Below are 20,303 nucleotides of genomic sequence, written 5' to 3'. Positions count from 1 at the left end.
TAATGTAAGATTTTTTTTATAATTTTTATATTTTTATGTTTCACATTACAGTTATTTTATCCCTTCTTAGTCTTACATTTTAGGTAGCATTATTAATTTGGTAATAATGCACGAATGATTATTATGACTAATGTTTTTCTAAGCTCTCCAGATATGAAGAAAATAAAATAAATATTTTCATGAAGATGAGGCAAATTTTAAATAATTATCTCGTGATACTAATAAAACTTAAATTTTTTTAGTTTATTATTTACCTTCTGTTGTTATCAAACAATTCTGTTTTTTATACAAGTTTCATAAAAATCAAGAATTCGCCTTGGGCTTTCAAGAATCGAACTGTGAGGTACACTTGAAAAAACTATCATCTAGTTTTTATAAATTGAAATTTTTTTAAACTCCATTTTGTCAGTCTAGATTTTTGGAAAACCAAAAATCTATCTCCAATTGTAATTCCCAAAACAAATTATCTGTTCCCATAAAAATTAAGACAAAAACTATCAAGTTTTATAAATCATGATATGTATTTAAACTCCATTTTTTCAGTCCAGGAACTTATTCAAATCCATTAAAATGGAACACCAAAAATCTATCTCCATTTCTCGTTCCCAAAACCAATTCTCAAATCCCATATTGTGTTGGCTTTTACGTATCAATTCCAATGGAGTCAGAAGAGGAATATTCGGGAGATTCAGTCTCTGTGTATTATTGCTCTCGGCAAATGTGTCTTGTCATTCGGTCTTTGCAAATAGAGACTGAAGCTTCTGCCTTTTCCTTTGGCGGTAATTGGATCAAGTGTCCTCAGGCTGAAGGTATGTCACATGAGCTATACAAAAGAACGGTTGTTTTCAACTTCAGTTCATTATTCTCTGTTTCATTCTGTTACACAACATTTATATATATGTATATATATATATATATATATATATATATATATATATATATATATATATATATTGTCTGTGTTTCCGCACCCGTCAGATCTCAAATCAATTAGAGATAATATATATATATATATATATATATATATATATATATATATATATATATATATATATATATATATATATATATATATATATACATACACACATATACACTTATATATATACACTCATATATGTATATATATATATATATATATATATATATATATATATATATAATTTTTCCATTTCCTTCCCTTTTGTTATAAGTCTTCCTCCCCATAACATTTCAATTCAACGATAGAGAGAGAGAGAGAGAGAAAGAGAAAGAGAGAGAGAGAGAGAGATTTTCCTTTAAAGTGCAAATAGAAAAACATGCAGTAATTCAATTGGCGCCATCCCTAAAACCCAGTGACCGTCTCTGTAATGGACATTGTGACAGGCCGAGAGAGGAGTTGTGAACTCAAAGGCAGATTGGAAACGACTGAGTTATATATTAAGGAACACTCTTCTTTATATACAAAACCTCAAGGCAACAGGCCATAACATGTTCTAGAGACAGACAATGTTCAGAGCAAAACAGCAGACATGAATTTTCATGTTCGTTTGAGTGCGAGGGAAGAGCGAAGATACAAGCATATTATATACAAAAGGAATTATGTACAATTGTGTGACTCACGGTTGGTACATGGCTCCCCCTCTAAAAATGACATACTGAACTTGTTAAATAGATGCCCTGAATCTGGAGAGGTAGTAGTAAAAACTGCGCCGATTAGCGACAGTAAGTGGCTGTAGAAGTCGTTGGTTGGGGTGTGAGCGAGTGGTGGATGATGGTTGGCTGTGTTGCCGCTCCAGCTCGTCACGGGGTAGGCGAGTGTGTCCTACGACATTCATAGGCGTGTGTGTCCTACGGCATTCATAGGCGTGTCCTACGGCATTCATAGGCGAGTGTGTCCTACGGCATTCATAGGCGTGTGTGTCCTACGGCATTCATAGGCGTGTCCTACGGCATTCATAGGCGAGTGTGTCCTACGGCATTCATAGGCGTGTGTGTCCTACGGCATTCATAGGCGTGTCCTACGGCATTCATAGGCGAGTGTGTCCTACGACATTCATAGGCGTGTGTGTCCTACGGCATTCATAGGCGTGTCCTACGGCATTCATAGGCGAGTGTGTCCTACGGCATTCATAGGCGTGTGTGTCCTACGGCATTCATAGGCCTACGGCATTCATAGACGTGTGTCCTACGGTATTCATAGGCGTGTCCTACGGCATTCATAGGCGTGTGTCCTACGGCATTCATAGGCGTGTCCTACGGCATTCACGTCAGCTTTGGTTGAAGTTGAATAGGTGTCCTCTTCGTCACGAGTGGAGGCGTTGATGGAGGTTTGAAAGTCATGAAGTGGGTTCACATTACGAGGAGAGCCGTCTGCGGCAGGTTGCAGGCGAGTGATAATGGTCATTCTCCCGAGGGTGAGCGAAGCTCTTTGGTCCTCCAACGGTTGTTGAGAGAGCTGAAAATGCGTTGCTATACGGGCGGCTGGCGACGGCGAGTACTGCTGCAGAAGGTATGCGTTGACGGCGTCATAGTAATGGTGAGAGGCAGGGGGAGGGGGGGGGGGGGGGAGGCGGGAGGAGCGAGTCACTCCGGGGTCACCAATGTGACGGTCCGAGAGAGGAGTTGTGAACTCAAAGGCAGATTGGAAACGACTGAGTTATATATTAAGGAACACTCTTCTTTATATACAAAACCTCAAGGCAACAGGCCATAACATGTTCGAGAGACAGACAATGTTCAGAGCAAAACAGCAGACATGAATTTTCATGTTCGTTTGAGTGCGAGGGAAGAGCGAAGATACAAGCATATTATATACAAAAGGAATTATGTACAATTGTGTGACACCCGGTTGGTACAGCATCCATGATCAAAGTGACTAAACTAATTGGATGAACTAAATTATTATTCGCTAAAGCAGCAAATGGCGTTGGCTGATGATTCATGTACGAGTTGTACATTGCATTACTCTGTTATGTAGAGCTTTTTACGTAGCTCTTACGAGGTCTAGATTGCTTTTACTCTTAGATCTAGAGCTTTTTACGTAGCTCCAGAGTTCTAGAGCTCTAGAGTGTGTTCTATGCTAATGACAGAAACCATTTTTTTTAATCGTTATGTTTCCTGATGATATTTCTCACTTTGTGTAATATATTTAGCCTTTTGAAATTAGATTTAGTCAATTATGTGTATTGGCTTAGTAAAAGCTTCTCGTCTTCACAACAAGAATATTTAATTTAAGAAATACGGGTAAAATTTATAAGTACAGATGGAATAGATATATTGCGTGTTTCATTTCATTGAGATTTTCATTCAGTTGGATCAAGGAATCATATATATATATATATATATATATATATATATATATATATATATATATATATATATATATATATATATATTCAACATAAATATCATTAATTTTATCAATCATTATCATCCTTCTTCATCACAATCTTCATAATTAGCGTTGACTTCCTTTCTCTATTAGTATGTTGTTTTGGTTTTCGTTTATATATATATATATATATATATATATATATATATATATATATATATATATATATATATGTGTGTGTGTGTGTGTGTGTGTGTGTGTGTGTGTGTGTGTGTGTGTTTTCCCTGAGTAACAGGATGAGGATGGTAATTTATTTATTTCATGTATTCTAGCAGGATTTGATTCATCATTCTGGCAAGATATGTAGTTTCATTTATTAGTTGATAAGTCTTATTTATTTCTTCTGGAAGTCAATATTTTCGATATTGGAAAACAAAGTTGTTTTAATAAAACAACATTTTGATAATTTTTTAAACAGTTTTTAAAAAAAATAGTTTGATATATATATTTTTTTTTAATTTGCTTAAATGAAACTTGCTATCCTTCAAAGGTATGTTTTAATTTGGTAAGATTTATTTATCCCTATTTTGAATATCCATGAATCAACAGTTACGATTCTCACAATCAATCAATCACTCAATCAATCTAATTCTCTATTTCTATTTATGTCCCTGTCCCGTTTCGAAGTTGTTTTTTACTTCATTTGTTTGTTAGAAAAGTCAGAATTGGCTGAAGAGGAACATCAATATTGTGTTTGTCTCTTAACTTGGCTTTGGCTGTTTTTCCGACGGATCGTCCTGTGTGTTTTTGGGACTGGTGGGTGTTTGGCAGTGAGTGTTTCCGTGTGTGCTTAACTTTAGCAGAATGGACGACGTCTGTTGACATAGGATACAAATTTCTCCAGAGTTGAGAGAGAGAGAGAGAGAGAGAGAGAGAGAGAGAGAGAGAGAGAGAGAGAGAGAGAGAGAGAGAGAATGTTGATAAAGAGAAGACGGAAGGGCAATGCAAATACTAATGATATGAAAGTAATATGTTTTGAGAAACAGACATAGACAAGTTTAAGGAGAGAGAGAGAGAGAGAGAGAGAGAGAGAGAGAGAGAGAGAGAGAGAGAGAGAGAGCAGAATAGTTTTGCTGACCTGATTTACCTCTGGCTACATAGCCTTTTATTTAACACACTTTCAATATTTATGAAATAGACTTTTTTATCATTCTAAATTGAACAATGTAATTTTTGCTCTAATATTGAATATCTATGTTATACATTGATATATTATAACAATAAAAGTTTTTTTTTTATATTGTTAAGATGTTCGTCTTGAATGAAAGATATATTCAGTATAAGAAAAAAAATATGTCTAGGATATTGTGATGGGCCGAGAGAAGGTTGTGACTCAAAGTCAGGTTGAAAGAAACGGAGTAATTTATTATAGAACACTCTCCTTTTTATACAAAACCTCAAGGCAACAGGAAATTTCATGTTAAAAAAACAGACAATGTTACAGAGGAAAAACGCAGACATGTTTATTCTGGTTCTTTTTAGTGCGAGGGAAGAGCGAAGATACAAGCATAATATATACAAAATGAATTATGTACGATCGTGTGACACACGGTTGGTACATGGCTCCCCCCCTAAAAATGACATACTGTACATGTTAAATAGGGCGCCCTGATCTAGAGAGGCGAACTGTAGGCGGGTCATCTGGCAGAAGATAAGCAGGGTTTAGACGATCAATGGAGACCCAGTCTTCTTTGCCACGAATGTTTAGTAGGAATGCTTTCGGATCACAAGGAAAGGGCCCGTGTAAGGGGGCATTAGCGGTGGCTTGCGAGTGTCGTTGCGCAGAAAGACGTGCGTTGCAGAGTGCAAGTCTGTTGGTATGTGATGCTTCGCCGGGGGCTTGTAAGTCTGGCGGCATGGAGTAAATTTTCCCACAACTTGACGTATGCCCTGGAGATTGTCGGAGGAGGTTGTAGAAGGAAAAAATTCGGCAGGGACGACCAACGGGTCGCCATACACCATTTCAGCTGCCAAGACGTCGAGGGCGTCTTTAGGAGTGGTCCTTAGTCCCAGGAGGACCCAGGGAAGCTGAGTAAACCAGTTGGAATCCTTGCAGCGGGACATCAAAGCTGCTTTGAGGGTGCGATGAAAATGTTCAACCATTCCATTGTGATGCCCAGGAGATTCGCTAATGATGTCCACAATTGAGAGGTGAAAGTGGTTCCCCTGTCAGAAGTAATATGCTCAGGGATACCAAATCTTGCAATCCATCCAGAGAGTAAGGCAGATGTACAGTTAGAATCAAAAGAACGCCGACACTCAGGGGAAATCTTTCGTCAGATGTCTCTAGTGTTCCCATGACAAAACGGACAAGGAGTTGCTCTTCTTACAACTTCTACGAAATGGGCCGAGCATTCTCAAACCTTAGCGAATCAGACAGTAAGGGGCCGTCTTTGTTAGCAAAAGTATACAAATGTTACAAATCGAGTTGCCATATTTCAATTCTGTATAATCATTTGACGTCTCAACTTTTCAATACAAATACAAAACACACACACACACACACACACACACACACACATATATATATATATATATATATATATATATATATATATATATATATATATGTATATATATATATATATATATATATTATTTTTCAATTGCTACTTTTTTCGTAAGAGGGACCAAGTAGACACTTTCCAGGGAAGGGGGGGAGGGGTTCTCCTTCAACCCCCCCTGCCCCGGCCATTCCGACACTGAGCAAATAGGAAAGTCATTTCTGTTTTAGGGGTTGTGGAGACAGACTGCTTGTAGACTCATGATACAGCCTGTAAGATATTGTATCATTGCCTGAGATTTATTTGATAACCGTCAATGTTCTAGTAAATTTGGCTAACCTAATTCATTATTAGTTGATTTGTAAAAAATAGCAGCTGTAGAATAAAATAGCTGCTGTTGATGGAAGGTCGATAAGTAACGAAATTTAAATATTAACTTTGCATAATAGATAATCGATGATGGATATAATAGATACTGATGACTGCAAAGCACCTTGAATACAATCAGAATTTATTATTTCGTATCTAAAATAACTTATATTGAGGTAGAAGAGGATGCTATCACATTCTGGCAAAGGGTTTAAAAAATTTGTTTTATTGACAAATCATAGTCTCAGAATGACATAATTTTCAGAAATTTTGTCATGAAACTATGATATACCTATTTTCCCAAAATGAATTCTCCTATAATTTTTCCTGAAAATATACACGAATAGATGGCACAAGCACGAAATTATTCCCCATTCTAATACCCTGATTGTAAGTTATCAATGATTATATAATTGCTATTAGCTTTATCTTGAGAAATTAAACAGCTTTGAGATCAAACCAACTTCTTATCAATTTCATGCACAAAGGTTTAATAATCTTGATTCAAATAGGCTTAGCTTTGTATGATAAACTCCTTATTTACAGTGATAAAGTGCCCGAATTAGCCCAGCAATGGGGTGCTAGATGTAGGTCCCTTGACCGTCTAAATTACGCAAGGTAGATGGGCTCTTAACAAGCGAAAAATGCATTACTATCCGTGAAGTTCTAGTTCGGGTTGTTCGAGCAAAAGCCATCCATACCAACTCCTCAGCCTATCAGGGTATTAGTTAAACCACAACTTCCACAGCTGGTGCCGTGAGTAGGGGATAGGAGAAACCAAATATTAAAACATCTCGGAAATAAAAGTTTGATTGTCCTTTTAATCACTAACTTATACAGCTGTGGAGCGATACTCATGGATTCCTAAATATTTTCTCTCATTCTTTAGATTTTATTTTCTGAGCTTCTTCCTCTATCCCCTGATTCATTATTTGATATTTGTGTTTATTTCTATCATTATTTATTCATTTATTTATTAAATATTATCTTTAAAATGAATGCCCTTCTGCCTCGGTGCTCGTCTTAGGGCGTCAACTTTGGTTCTTAGCTCCTCACTGTGCCTCCATAAAAGAAATCTCTCCCAAGCGGCAGCAGAAACACCTTCACTTGACCATTCCAACTTGGAACTATTTGATATTTGTGACACCAAGACAAGATATTCATTAGCTGGATTCCGGAATAAGGCATTTGGAGATCTGAATTTCATTTTCCTCTATCTTAGTTTTTACAATCTCCATCGAAGTAAAAAAAAAAATGCATAGTGAAGTATGCTTCCATGAATAAGTGGTGACCCTCAGATTTTTTATACAGTACATATCCCATTCCTCTATCATTATTCCAGTTAACGAAAATATCTTAGTCGATTTTAAAGCAACTGGTTAAATTTTCCTACAGAGCATTTAAGGTATATAGAGGAGTATAAAATATAATGATCAAACTATATGCAGCCGGACAAATGTTGGTATACGGATCCTTAAGGAAGCAAATCCTCCAAACGCCCAAAAGCAATTATAGTTATTTTCCCCCAAAATCACCCATTATTTGGATAAGCATTTAATTCCAAGAAAATAATCCCGTTATTTAGTTTCGATAATTATCAAGTGAATAAAGCACTTACGATAAAGGTTGAATTAGCAATGTAGTAAAGACTTAACTATATATGTTTAAGATTTTAGTTCAAATGGCAATGTTAATCCTTCAAGGCCAAGATAGCAGACGGTGAGATGACAAAGCTCAACAATGGGAATGTAAAATAAATGATGAATAAAGGGAAAGTGGCTTAGAGTCTAAAGACTGAAACGGCGCATACCCCTGAATCTGGATAATTTGGGAAATATTTTACAATAAAGTATCCTCACGTATTAGGAAATGTTACATCCAATGAATATCTATAAACTGTAAGTAGATTTTAGAAGTTATTCTATCATCTGAAAAATAACGATAAGCTTTTGGGAGTATAATACAATCAGTTCTATTGGAAACATTGCATAATAATGACAAACAATATTTTGATATGCACAAATGTCTAAAAAGGAGTTTATGTGCTGTTACATTACTTCATTAACTAGAGTAAGCTCAAACCATTTGATTCTCTCTCTCTCTCTCTCTCTCTCTCTCTCTCTCTCTCTCTCTCTCTCTCTCTCTCTCTCTCTCTCTCTCTCTCTGAACGTCTTTTATGTGGGTATAACTCATGTATGATGTTTTTTATTAATATTTTTTAACATCGAAACATAATTGAAATTATTTTTTTCGTTCATCGGTAACTTTAACAAGACTAATGTTAAAATAATCAAATATAGCTGTTAACGGAAGGAATTGTTTAGCTATTACACTCCAATATTTTCTACATGATTTTGTGGGTTCAGTATATATATATATATATATATATATATATATATATATATATATATATATATATATATTATATATATATATATATATATATATATATATATATATATATATATATATATATATATATGTAATGATTAGAATAGTTAATATTACATGTTTAAAACAAATGACGTAATATGTCATGTTGGTTGGAAGAACTAACCCTGGGATTTGCTGTAGTCATTCAAAATTGTAAACAGGACGTATAATGCAAACCTCGGCAAATTGACATTCTTTCTTAACGTCAACACATTGTCTCCTCGTGTGAAAGTTTGTGACGTCACCGGATGCAGGTGTCTTCCGATTCCGTCACGTGGCTAAATTAAAGCAAGCATACGATATCTGTGATATCGATAATTTATTCAGTTCATATCTAAACTTCACCAGAATTGGTCATCTGGACCAACACAGCTTCCTCCAGTGATGGAGATGTTTAACTCTGTTGTTTTATAGAATAAAACTTAAAAACTATTAAGATGTATTCAGTTAATCCATATAAATACATCTGAAAACAACTCATACTCAAATGTGTGCTTAAGACAGTAGCACGCCAATAAATGGTGGCAGCGGTGGGATTTTAATTGAGATATGATATGAATGATTCAGAGTACTCAGTGCCGCCGGTATTGCAATATCCCAGTTGGGGTCTGATCCCCCTAGTGTTACCCTCAATATATTTAATATCTTCCTATTTGCTCTTTCCACTAGCCCATTCGACTCTGGGTGATATATCATGGTATTAATCTTCTTTATGTTGAGGAATTCACACAATGAGGTAAGAAAGTGATTATTAAATTCACCACCCGAGTCTGAGATTATCATGTGTGGAATTCCATGTTTACAAATGTAACACTCGTAAAACTTCCTAGCGCATTCAATCGCAGTTTTAGTTTTAAGCGCTATTAGTTCTGTATATCGAGTTAAAGCATCTATAATTACTAAGAGGTGCTTATTTCCTCTGTCTGACTCGTAAAATCCTGTTAACAAATCTAAATGTATTCTTTCAAAGGGTTGATTGGGAACAGGATAAGCTCCTAGGCTGACAGGTGTTTTCGTATGCCCTTTGTTTTCCTGACATGTGCGACAATTAGCTATGTGTCTTTTTATATCTGTAAGCATTGTATGCCAATAAAACAATGATTTGGCTTTCTGTGACATTAATGAGAACCCAGGGTGTCCATGTAATGGATTTGAATGCAACCAATTCAGGACAGTGGAAATAACTGAGATTGGTACTACTACCTGGTCGTTAGTTACATGTGGTGTATTGAGGGTTTTCCTTGTCACAGTCCTACACAGAATATTATCTTTGATTATATAATTCTGCTGCTTATACTTTATATATTCCTTTTCTTTATGATTGCCTTTCAAAGCATTTATAATTGTTTCTATTTTCTGATCTTTTCTTTGCTCAGTCTGTAACAATTCAGCACTCCAGCCTAAATCTTCTTGTTCAGATATTATTTTTACAATAGGCATGGATGTTGATATATCTATTAATTCAGCTAAAGGCTCCGTACAAGATGACACGGGGTTGCGTGATAATGCATCCGCAATGATATTTGCTTTCCCAGGTAAATACCCGATTCTTGCGCCAAAATCTTGAATGATCAAATGCCACCGAGTTCGTTTAGGGCTGTGGTTGAAGCCTTTAAAGAACTCTGTTAGTGGTTTATGGTCAGTAAGAACCTTAACGGGATAACCGTAAATTATGAACTTAAAATGCACTAGCGAATTAACAATAGCTAGTCCTTCCTTGTCTATTACCGCATACTTACTTTCGGAAGTTCTCAATTTTCGAGAATAGAAAGCTATCGGGAAAAACTGTTTATCATATTGCTGAAGCAATACCCCTCCTACTCCTAAGTCTGAGGCGTCTGTTGCAATGAAGAATTCCTTACCGAAGTCAGGAAATTTTAAGATAGGAGAACTACACAGTTCATCTTTCAAAGTATTAAACGCCTGTTGATGTTGCTCAGACCATATGAAATCTACGCCCTTCTTCGTAAGATCAGTTAAAGGAGCGGCTATTATTGAATAGTTGCGTATAAAACGCCTGTAATATCCACTACAACCCAGAAATTGTTGTATTCCCTTGACATTAGTAGGTATGGGAAAATTACGTATAGCCGACACCTTATCATGGACTACTTTAAGACCTTGGCTTGACACCATGAAACCCAAATATATCAATTCTGTTTTGAAAAATTCACACTTACTAATCTTTACCCTTAAGTTATGTTGTCTTAATCTCTGTAGTACTAGTTCTAACTTACGTAGATGTTCTTCTAAGGTGTTGGAAAAGATTACAAGATCATCCATATAGGCATGCAATATATCCCCTAACAAGTCTCCAAACACTTTGTTAATCATTCTTGTAAATGTTATAGGAGCACAACGTAAACCAAAAGGCATCCGTAAAAATTCATAATGTCCCCTGGCTGTGCTGAAGGCTGTGTATGGGATACTATCTTCTTCTAATGATATCTGGTGAAAGCCTTTAAGTAAGTCCAAACTGGTAAAATATTTATTCTGACCTAACAAAGACAAAATATCGTCAGTACATGGCACTGGGAATCGATCAGGGATCGTTTCCTCGTTTAGACGACGAAAGTCGACGCAGATACGCCATGTTCGATCTTTTTTCGGTACAACTATTAAAGGAAAATTATAAGGGCTATTTGATTTTCTAATGACTCCTTCCTCTAACATTTTACCTACTTCATCATTTATTTCATTCTGGAATTTCATAGGGAGTCTGTACGAGGGTACGTATATAATTTTCTGCTTGTCTTTTAACCTTATTTGATGCTCGATCACATCTGTTTTTCCTAAGGATCCATCCGTAGTGGAAAAGACATCTGTATATTTAGTTAAAAGTTCAAAAATTTTCTGCTGAATTTCTTCGTCTTGAATGTCCTTACTGATTTTGTTTTTAATAGATCGCAAAAGGGATTCATCCGCAACTGATTGAGAGTGATTGATTTCAGCAACGGTAAGAATACGATGTTTATAAACTTCTACATCCAAGATATGTTGATTTTTGTGAATTACTAAAGTGTTATTTAAATGATTACAGACTTCGATATTACATTGCTGATGTGAGCCTACTGTATAAATAGCTTGTGTGACAGACAATCCGTTGGTTTTCAAAGTATCGGAAAGGATTAATATTTCAGATCCCGGTAGTGTTTTCTTTATTTGCACTATTAAATTCGAAGGTATGTTTGGTTCGATATATTGCGTGCAAGATGATATTACGGGTGAACGAGAATTCTGCTGGGTCGCGTATATTATTTCTTTATTAGTGAGACAAGTTATTGGTTCTTCAACGTACGTTACGGTTACATTTGTCGTCTCCTTTTTATCCAAAACTGACTTTAAGGTATTAGAAGACTTATAGAATTTCCCTTTGATATACACGCCGTGCTTGGCAGGAGCTAAGATAATGTTTTGATTTCCCATAGATGGGTATCCTATAATTACAGCTGGATACATATTAATGTTTTTTACAACAACAAATGTATCGGCAAACGTGCGATTACCGACTCTGAACTGAATATGAGTTATGCCTATGACGTTTAATTCATTATTTCCTATACCTGAAAGTCTAATTCCTGATTTTTCAATCGGAAAGTTCGAAAACAACAAATGATGCGTCTTCAAATCCATAATATTACGTGGACTACCAGAGTCAAAAAATAACGTAAAGGATTTGTGTTCTAAATTTACAGCATATAAGGTTGGCCGTAACTCATTTTGGCTTATTATTGTATGAATTCGTTGCAAATCTACGGGAGCATGCACTGTTTTACTTAATTCGGCCGTGTGTTTCATAGGAAAATCTATTGTCTCACAATTATCTGATAAAACATTAAATTGATTATTCAATACTATTGATGTTGACATGAATGACCTTGACCCAACATCACTCTCTTCCCCTCTAGAGTTAACTATGTGGTATTTGCTTTGCTCTGCACATTCTGAAAATTAGGCTGACTTTGCGAGGTCTGGTTTGACGGCCCAGGCTCAGCGATATTTGAAGAAGTGTTTGTTTGTTTCGGACTCTGAACTGCATTGACATTTTGTTGTTTCTTCTTATTGTTAAAATGAGGATTTTTCTTTTTATTTCCATATGGAACTGACTGTGGAATTGACTGTGTATTTCTAGGATATTGTTGTGTCTTACGCGCGTAACATTGACTACAAGAATGTGATGCTGTGTTGTGAACTGAGCAAAATTTCGTTCTACAGTCTGCGCTTATGTGACCTTGACGTTTGCAGTTGTAACACGTCACTCCCGCTACTGGACTGTTAATTACGTTCACTGTTTGTGGTTTTGTTTCATAATTTGAACGATATTATCTGAATGTTCATTTAACAAATCCATAATTTTATTGATTGAAGCTAACTGATCCCTTAGTTCTGACATATTCAATTCATCTTTATGAGTCAAGAACTCAATTTTCTTATTTTGTTGCAAGTTTAGGGTTAGGAATTTCCAATCGTCTTAAAATTAGTAATCAAAATAAGAAAATTGAGTTCTTGACTCATAAAGATGAATTGATTATGTCAGAACTAAGGGATCAGTTAGCTTCAATCAATAAAATTATGGATTTGTTAAATGAACATTCAGATAATATCGTTCAAATTATGGAAGTACAGGATTTGTTGGCAACATTAACGTATTATGATTCAAAGATAGATCACATACATAACAGAATTGCACATTTCATTGAGAAATCCAAGGATTATGTAGAAGCTATCACGTTAGCAACTAAAGGTGTATTGTCGCCCCATTTGTTGCCTATACGTTGCTTAAAATTAGTTCTGGAGAACGGAAGGGATAAACTAGGCTATGTTCCTTTGTTAGACGAACATAGGTTAGAATTTTATTACAGCCTAATTACAGTAAACGTAGATAATAACAAGATTAGGATTACAATTCCCTTTGATTCTTCTGATGCCTGGCAATCTTACAGGATATCACCATTTCCGACTTTCATGACGAATCACTCAAATCCAGTAATATCCAGTTTGACAGGACACGTATTGATTTCCCCAGACAAGGAAACATATACGGTCATTAAAGACTTAAATCAATTAACTCACTGTTCAGACGCAATGGATAGAAAAATATGTACAGCTGACTCATTTGAATTCCGTAAAAACTTAATGGATTCATGCGAGTTAGGTATAGTGCTAGACGGTGCTCTCTCCCATACAAGTGAAAATTGTCTGGATAAGCTTTATCCCTTTGACAATAAAGAATTCAATTGCAGACTGAATAATGGCTCATGGATACGATACGACAAGGACGGCTTCGATGTATCATGCCCTGACGGATCCACATCCTTCACCCACATCTTCGTCGCAGCAGATGGTTGTATCGGGACTTCCCCGAATTCCATGGTGACTGGTCTACGGACAATCATCAGAGAACGAGCCTACTTCGCGAACTTCACGTGGACCTCTACAATGCCAGCACTTCCTCTCCCATACAACGGAAATGGTGGCAGCGATTAAACTCTAAGACAGCGATTAAACTCTAAGACAGTAGCACGCCAATATATATATATATATATATATATATATATATATATATATATATATACACACACATATATAAATATATATAAATATCTATATGTATATATATATATATATATATATATATACTGTATATATATGTGTATACATATATATATATATATATATATATATATATATATATATATATATATATATATATATATATATATATATATATATACAGAATATATATACATATGTATGTATGTGTATATATATATATATATATATATATATATATATATATATATATATATATATATATATATTATATAAAATATATAATATATATATGTGTGTGTTTGTGTATTCTGTATTTGTAGTGGATATTTGAGACATCAAATGATAACTGAGAATGAAATATGGCAACTCGATTTGTAACATTTCAATGCTTCCGCTGACAAAGACAGCCGTTTACTGTCTTTGATTCACCAAGGTTGGAGAAGGCTCCGCCCAATCTTAGCAGTAGTAAGAGGAGCAACTCGTTGTCTGTTTTGTCATGGGAACACTAGAGACATCTGACGAAAGATTTCCCCTGAGTGTCGGCGTTCTTTTGATTCTAACTGTACATGCGGCGGACGTTGCAGTTTCCATGGGAATGGCTTCAGGCCAACGAGTGGAGCGGTCGATGACGGTAAACAGGTAATGATGTCCTTGTGATGTGGGTAGGGGCTACAACGTCGACGTGAATGTGTGCGAAACGACGCTGAGGTTGAGGAAAGGTGCCCACTCCTGAATCCGTGTGTCGATGTACTTTGGAAGTTTGGCAAGAAGTACAGGCGCGGACCCAATCCTTAGCATCCTTAGAAATGCCGTGCCAAATGAACTTTGCCTTCAGCAGCTGTGCAGTAGAACGGCATGAGGGATGTGAAAGGCCGTGAATGAAATCAAACACCTGCCGGCGCATGGGAGCAGGAATCCAAGGTCGTGGTCTACCAGTACTGACGTCACAGAGGAGAGTGGTCTTGGAGTCTTCGAGGGGGAAGTCTTCCCTACGGAGGGCCGTGCAGGATGTCCTACAAGCTTGATACTCTGGATCCTGTCGTTGTAATCCAATCCCAGTTGAACGGCAGCCAACATATTTCTTGACAGGGCATCGGCAACGGGATTCATTTTCCCAGGGATGTATTGAAGGGTGCAATTATATTCAGCCACGGCGGAGAGATGTCGGCGTTGCCGGGCGGACCAGGTATCAGACTGTCGAGTAAAGGCGTGCACCAGAGGCATGTGGTCTGTGCGAATGACGAAGGGCGTACCTTCTAAGAAATGGTGAAAGTGACAGACAGCCAAGTGCACCGCCAGCAATTCTCGATCGAAGGTAGGATAACCTGATTCTGCCTTGGACAGTTTTCTGCTGAAGAAGGCCAATGGGCGGGGCGAGCCGTTGACCACCTGCTCGAGTACTGCACCAATAGCGACGTCGCTGGCATCGGTGGAGAGAAGGAGAGGGGCATGTGGGATAGGAAAAGTGAGAGCCGCACCAGTTGATAGGGCCTTCTTTGCATTGCAGAAGGCTGCTATTTTGAAGGGGACCCCACTTCAGGTCCTTTGGCTTGCCCTTTGGCTTGCCCTTGAGGGAGGCGTAGAGGGGAGCAAGAGTGGCGGCAATGGCTGGCAGAAAACGGTGATAATAGTTGATCATGCCCAAGAATTCCTGCAGAGCTTTGACGGTCAAGGGCGCGGGGAAGTTCTGAACGGCTGCTACCTTCTCAGGGAGGTGATGGACTCCTTCAAGAGTGATGCGGTGCCCTAAGAACGACACTTCGTTGGCGCCAAAGGTACACTTGTCCTACCGGACTACAAGGCCGTTTTGTTGCAGGCGGTCGAGCACTATGTGCAGGTGACGGAGGTGTTCCTCTTTTGAGGAGGAGAACACAAGTATGTCGTCCACATAACATACACAGAAAGGGAGGTCCCCTAAGATGCCATCCATGAGACGTTGGAATGTGGCCCCAGCATTACGAAGGCCAAAACAGGAGTAATTGAAGGTGTATGTACCAAACGGCGTGGTGATGGCGGTCTTGGGGATATCTTCTGGGTTCATAGGCACATGATAATACCCCTTCAGGAGGTCGAGCGTAGAGAAAACCTTCGCTTTGTGCAGGTAGGAGGTCACGTCGGCAATGTTTGGGAGGGGGTAGTGATCCGGTTCTGTTTGCATGTTCAGGCGCCTGTAATCCCCGCACGGACGGAGGGAGCCGTTTTTCTTCAGAACGATGTGTAAGGGTGACAACCATAGGCTGGAGGCCTTTTGGCAAAGGCCCATTTCCTCCATTTCGGCGAACGTCTGTTTGGCGGCTGCCAATCGTTCCGGTGCCAGACGTCTGAATTTTGCGAAGACTGGGGGTCCCATCGTCATTGTCACATTCAGGTTCAGTAATTGGCAGGTGTGAAAATAAAATAAGACTATTCTGCTTAATTTCGCTATTCTAGTATAGCTTTTATTAACTCTTCAGTATATAAGTCACAAACCGCAGCATACACTTGTCAATCACGCTCTACTGAGCAAAACTTCTTAAGTAATATAATAGTTCACAGTATAATAATAATAACCCCCTCGCACTTCCAGTCTTAAACTGGGAGAGAGAGAAATCCCTTTATAACACGTGCGTTAGAAGCACCCACTGGTTGTGTCTCTCCCTAAAACAAAGGTTTGGATGTCGCCTCGGCTCGTTTACAAGGACTCCGCAAAAGCACAAACTCTATAACCATAAATATGTATCCATGAATAGCGGGGCGACATCTGTTGTGAAGGACTTAATGTACATATTACAAATTAAAATAAAGAAACTAGCGTTAGCTAGTAACAATAGAACAAGCACACAAGTTTTACTCTCATTATTTTCAGTAAACAACAGTTAACTACTTTAACGTGAAAAACGATAGAATAAGACAGTGAATAAACAATAATTATAACAAACTAAATAAAATGCTTATGATGATATACAAAAATCATTGTACATCAATATAATACAGGGCTGATATATAAATATATATGCAGAAATAAACTGTAGAATAAGACCGTGTATAAACAGTAATTATAACAATAAACAAAAATAAAAGGCTTATGATAACACAAAATCCTTCTACATTAATATAATACAAGGCTGATATATAAATATATACGCAGATATATTGATTTGTGACACAGGCCCCCCTTTTAAGTATAAATTTTCTAATTATACTCCCAACATTACAATTCAATTTATCAAGTTTTAGCCACCATTATCTGTATAGACATCTCATCATAAAGTCAATCCGGCATTGTGACAAGAATTATCCCACTACCCTGCTTAGAAAATCAGCTCCAACGTTTGAACTACCTTTAATTGCTTCTACCCTGAATTCATGATTTTGCAAGAACATTGCCCATCTCATTATTCTGTCATTTGTAAACTTCGAACTGTTCAAAAATGCCAGCGGTTGATGATCCGTTTGTAACGTGAAGTCAACACCATACAAATACATTTTGAATTTCTGCAGAGCCCACACAATAGCCAAACACTCTTTCTCCATAGTGCTGTATCTTTGCTCCCTGTCCAACAGTTTCCGGCTGGCGAAACTCACGGGGAACAAACCATCCTCATATTCCTGAAGTAACACTGCCCCTAGTCCCACGTCCGAAGCATCTGTTCTCAAGATGAATCTTCTGTTTAGGTCTGGAAGGCGCAGGACAGGTTTATTAACCAGTATAGACTTCAGACTGTTGTATGCTTTCTCTTGAGGCTCCTGCCACTGTACAACATTGCTTTTCCCCTTCTTTGTCAGGTCAGATAGCGGAGAAGCAATGGTTGCATAGTTAGGGACATAAGCACGATAAAATCCCGTAAGTCCTAAAAACGATCTTACCTCCTTCTTAGTCTTTGGTTGTGGGGCTGATTGAATTTTACTAATGTTTGTTTCCTGAAGACTCAAAGTGCCTCCCTGTATTTCATGCCCCAGGAATTGCACTGTTTCTGAAGCTAAAATACACTTGCTTGGCCTAACTGTGAGATTTGCATTTCGAATACGCTGAAATAACTCTTGCAAGGTTTCTAAATGCTCAGACCATGACTTTGTGTGTACCAGTAAGTCATCTATATAGCTTTCCACATTATCGAGACCTTTAAGAAGTGTTCGCATACACTTAACGTATGTGGCTCCTGCATTAACCATGCCAAAAGGCATCTTAAGAAATTCATATTGGCCATCAGGAGTAACAAAAGCTGTCTTTGGGACATCTGATCGAACCTTGATCTGCCAGTAGCCCTTGGTGAAATCAATCTTTGTAAAGAAATTGCTTTCTGATAACCTGGCAAAAACATCATCTGCTGTAACCATTGGTTCTGGATCAAATATAGTAATACGATTAAGTTTTCTAAAGTCTATACATACTCTATTTGACCCATCAGATTTCTTTACCATCACCACTGGCGAAGCATAAGGTGATGCAGACTCCTGGATGATACCCATGTCTAGCATATCTTTTATCTCTTTCCTAAGGGACGCTCTGACACCATATGGTACCGGGTATGGCTTACTCCTCACGGGTTCATGCGATGTAAGTTCTATTTTATGCTCACCTTTGTTTGACGTTCCAGGGATGTCCGTAAAGATATCTTCATACTCCCGCACAAGTTCTTTAATTTGACGTTCCTGATGCAGGTCAAGGTTTAAGCCAAACATAATATCCTTTATTGTTTCTGATCCAGAGGTTGGTGCTATCTTCAGTAACTCTTCATCCTCATGGATGTCTATACTTGAGTTGCTAACATTGTCAAACACAGCACACGCTGTATCTAAGATGACATCTTTTGCTCTTTGAAGATACTTCTTCAACATGTTGATATGAAAAGTTCTAACTTTTCCATGAATGTTTATACCATAATCATTCTTGCCCACAATATTCTCTACATTAAACGGGCCCTTCCACTGCATGAGTAGCTTATTGCTGTCCGTAGGGAGTAGAATCAGTACTTGATCACCTACCTGAAGGCTTCGAGGCCTGCATCTCCTATCATAGTAATGTTTGTATCGCCCTTGTGCCAACTTCAGTGCTTCATTTGCTAGTTTCATGGTCTCTTCCATTCTTTCCCTGAGCTCAAAGACATATTGATAGCTACTCTTGACTTCTGGCTCTTCAATGTCTTTTGTCCATAGTTCTCTCAAAATCTGCATTGGCCCTCTTACAGATCTTCCATATAGTATCTCAAAGGGGGAGAATCCTGTCGACTCTTGAGGAACTTCTCTGTAAGCAAACAACACAGCATTGATATACCGGTGCCACTGATTAGGCTTCTCTTGACATAACTTTTTCAGCATTTGCTTTAGAGTTCCATTGAACTTTTCCACCAATCCATTACACATTGGATGGTATGGAGTAGTTGTAAGTTGTCGCATGCTGAGGAGTCTAGCTACTTCCTTCATGCAGTCAGAGGTAAACTGTGTTCCAAGATCACTTAATATTTCTTCAGGCACCCCTACCCTGCTAAACATATCTACCAAAGCTTCTGCAACTGATTCAGAGTCAATGTTCTTCAAGGGCACTGCATCAGGATACCTACTGGCATGGTCCATCATAGTGAGGATAAACTGGTGTCCCTTCTCAGATGGTGGGTGTATCTTACCAATTATATCCACAGATACCCTACCTTTGCTGATTGTCTTCTGGCAGATGTCACAAGATCTGCAGAACCTCGTTATATCTGCACCCATTCCAGGCCAGTAGAACTCTCTGAGGATCTTCTCCTTTGTCTTCTTAGCACACAGGTGGCCCCCTAAGGTAGATTCATGAGCTAATGTCAGGACTTGTGTTCTCAGTGGTTTAGGAACCATAACTTGGGAGACTGGATTCCCATGGTTGATGTCTGGATGAACAAATGTCCTGTACAATAACAGTTTCCTGGTTTCAAACCGGATTACTTGCCTTCCTTTTCTCTCTTCTTTAGAGGTCCAAAACTTCTTCAGTGTGTCATCTTTCTTCTGTAGTATACAAACTTCATCCCTATCGACTTCTTTGTACAGGTTACTGCCTGGCACTACCAGTGGAGAGGGTCTCTTACCCTCTCGCATTGCTTGTGCCCTTGTTGCCA

At 37.8% G+C, this 20,303-nt stretch overlaps 1 protein-coding gene across 1 annotated transcript in view; it reads right to left on the bottom strand.

The window, feature by feature from the left end:
- Positions 1 to 20,303, bottom strand: part of LOC137633037 (uncharacterized) — a 110,692-nt gene that overhangs the window by 1,106 nt on the left and 89,283 nt on the right. Inside the window, exons 5-6 of the mRNA XM_068365203.1 lie at positions 19,402 to 19,878; positions 17,800 to 18,867 (exon numbers count right to left, since the gene is read on the bottom strand). Of these exons, the coding sequence (XP_068221304.1) occupies positions 17,800 to 18,867; positions 19,402 to 19,878 (1,545 nt within the window). The remainder of the gene's footprint in view (positions 1 to 17,799; positions 18,868 to 19,401; positions 19,879 to 20,303) is intronic.

This window comes from Palaemon carinicauda, chromosome 42, assembly GCF_036898095.1.
Source record: "Palaemon carinicauda isolate YSFRI2023 chromosome 42, ASM3689809v2, whole genome shotgun sequence".
In the NCBI taxonomy this organism is placed as follows: domain Eukaryota; kingdom Metazoa; phylum Arthropoda; class Malacostraca; order Decapoda; family Palaemonidae; genus Palaemon; species Palaemon carinicauda.
The sequence above is the reverse complement of the archived record's forward strand: the minus strand, read 5'-3'. Positions and strand labels throughout refer to the sequence as shown.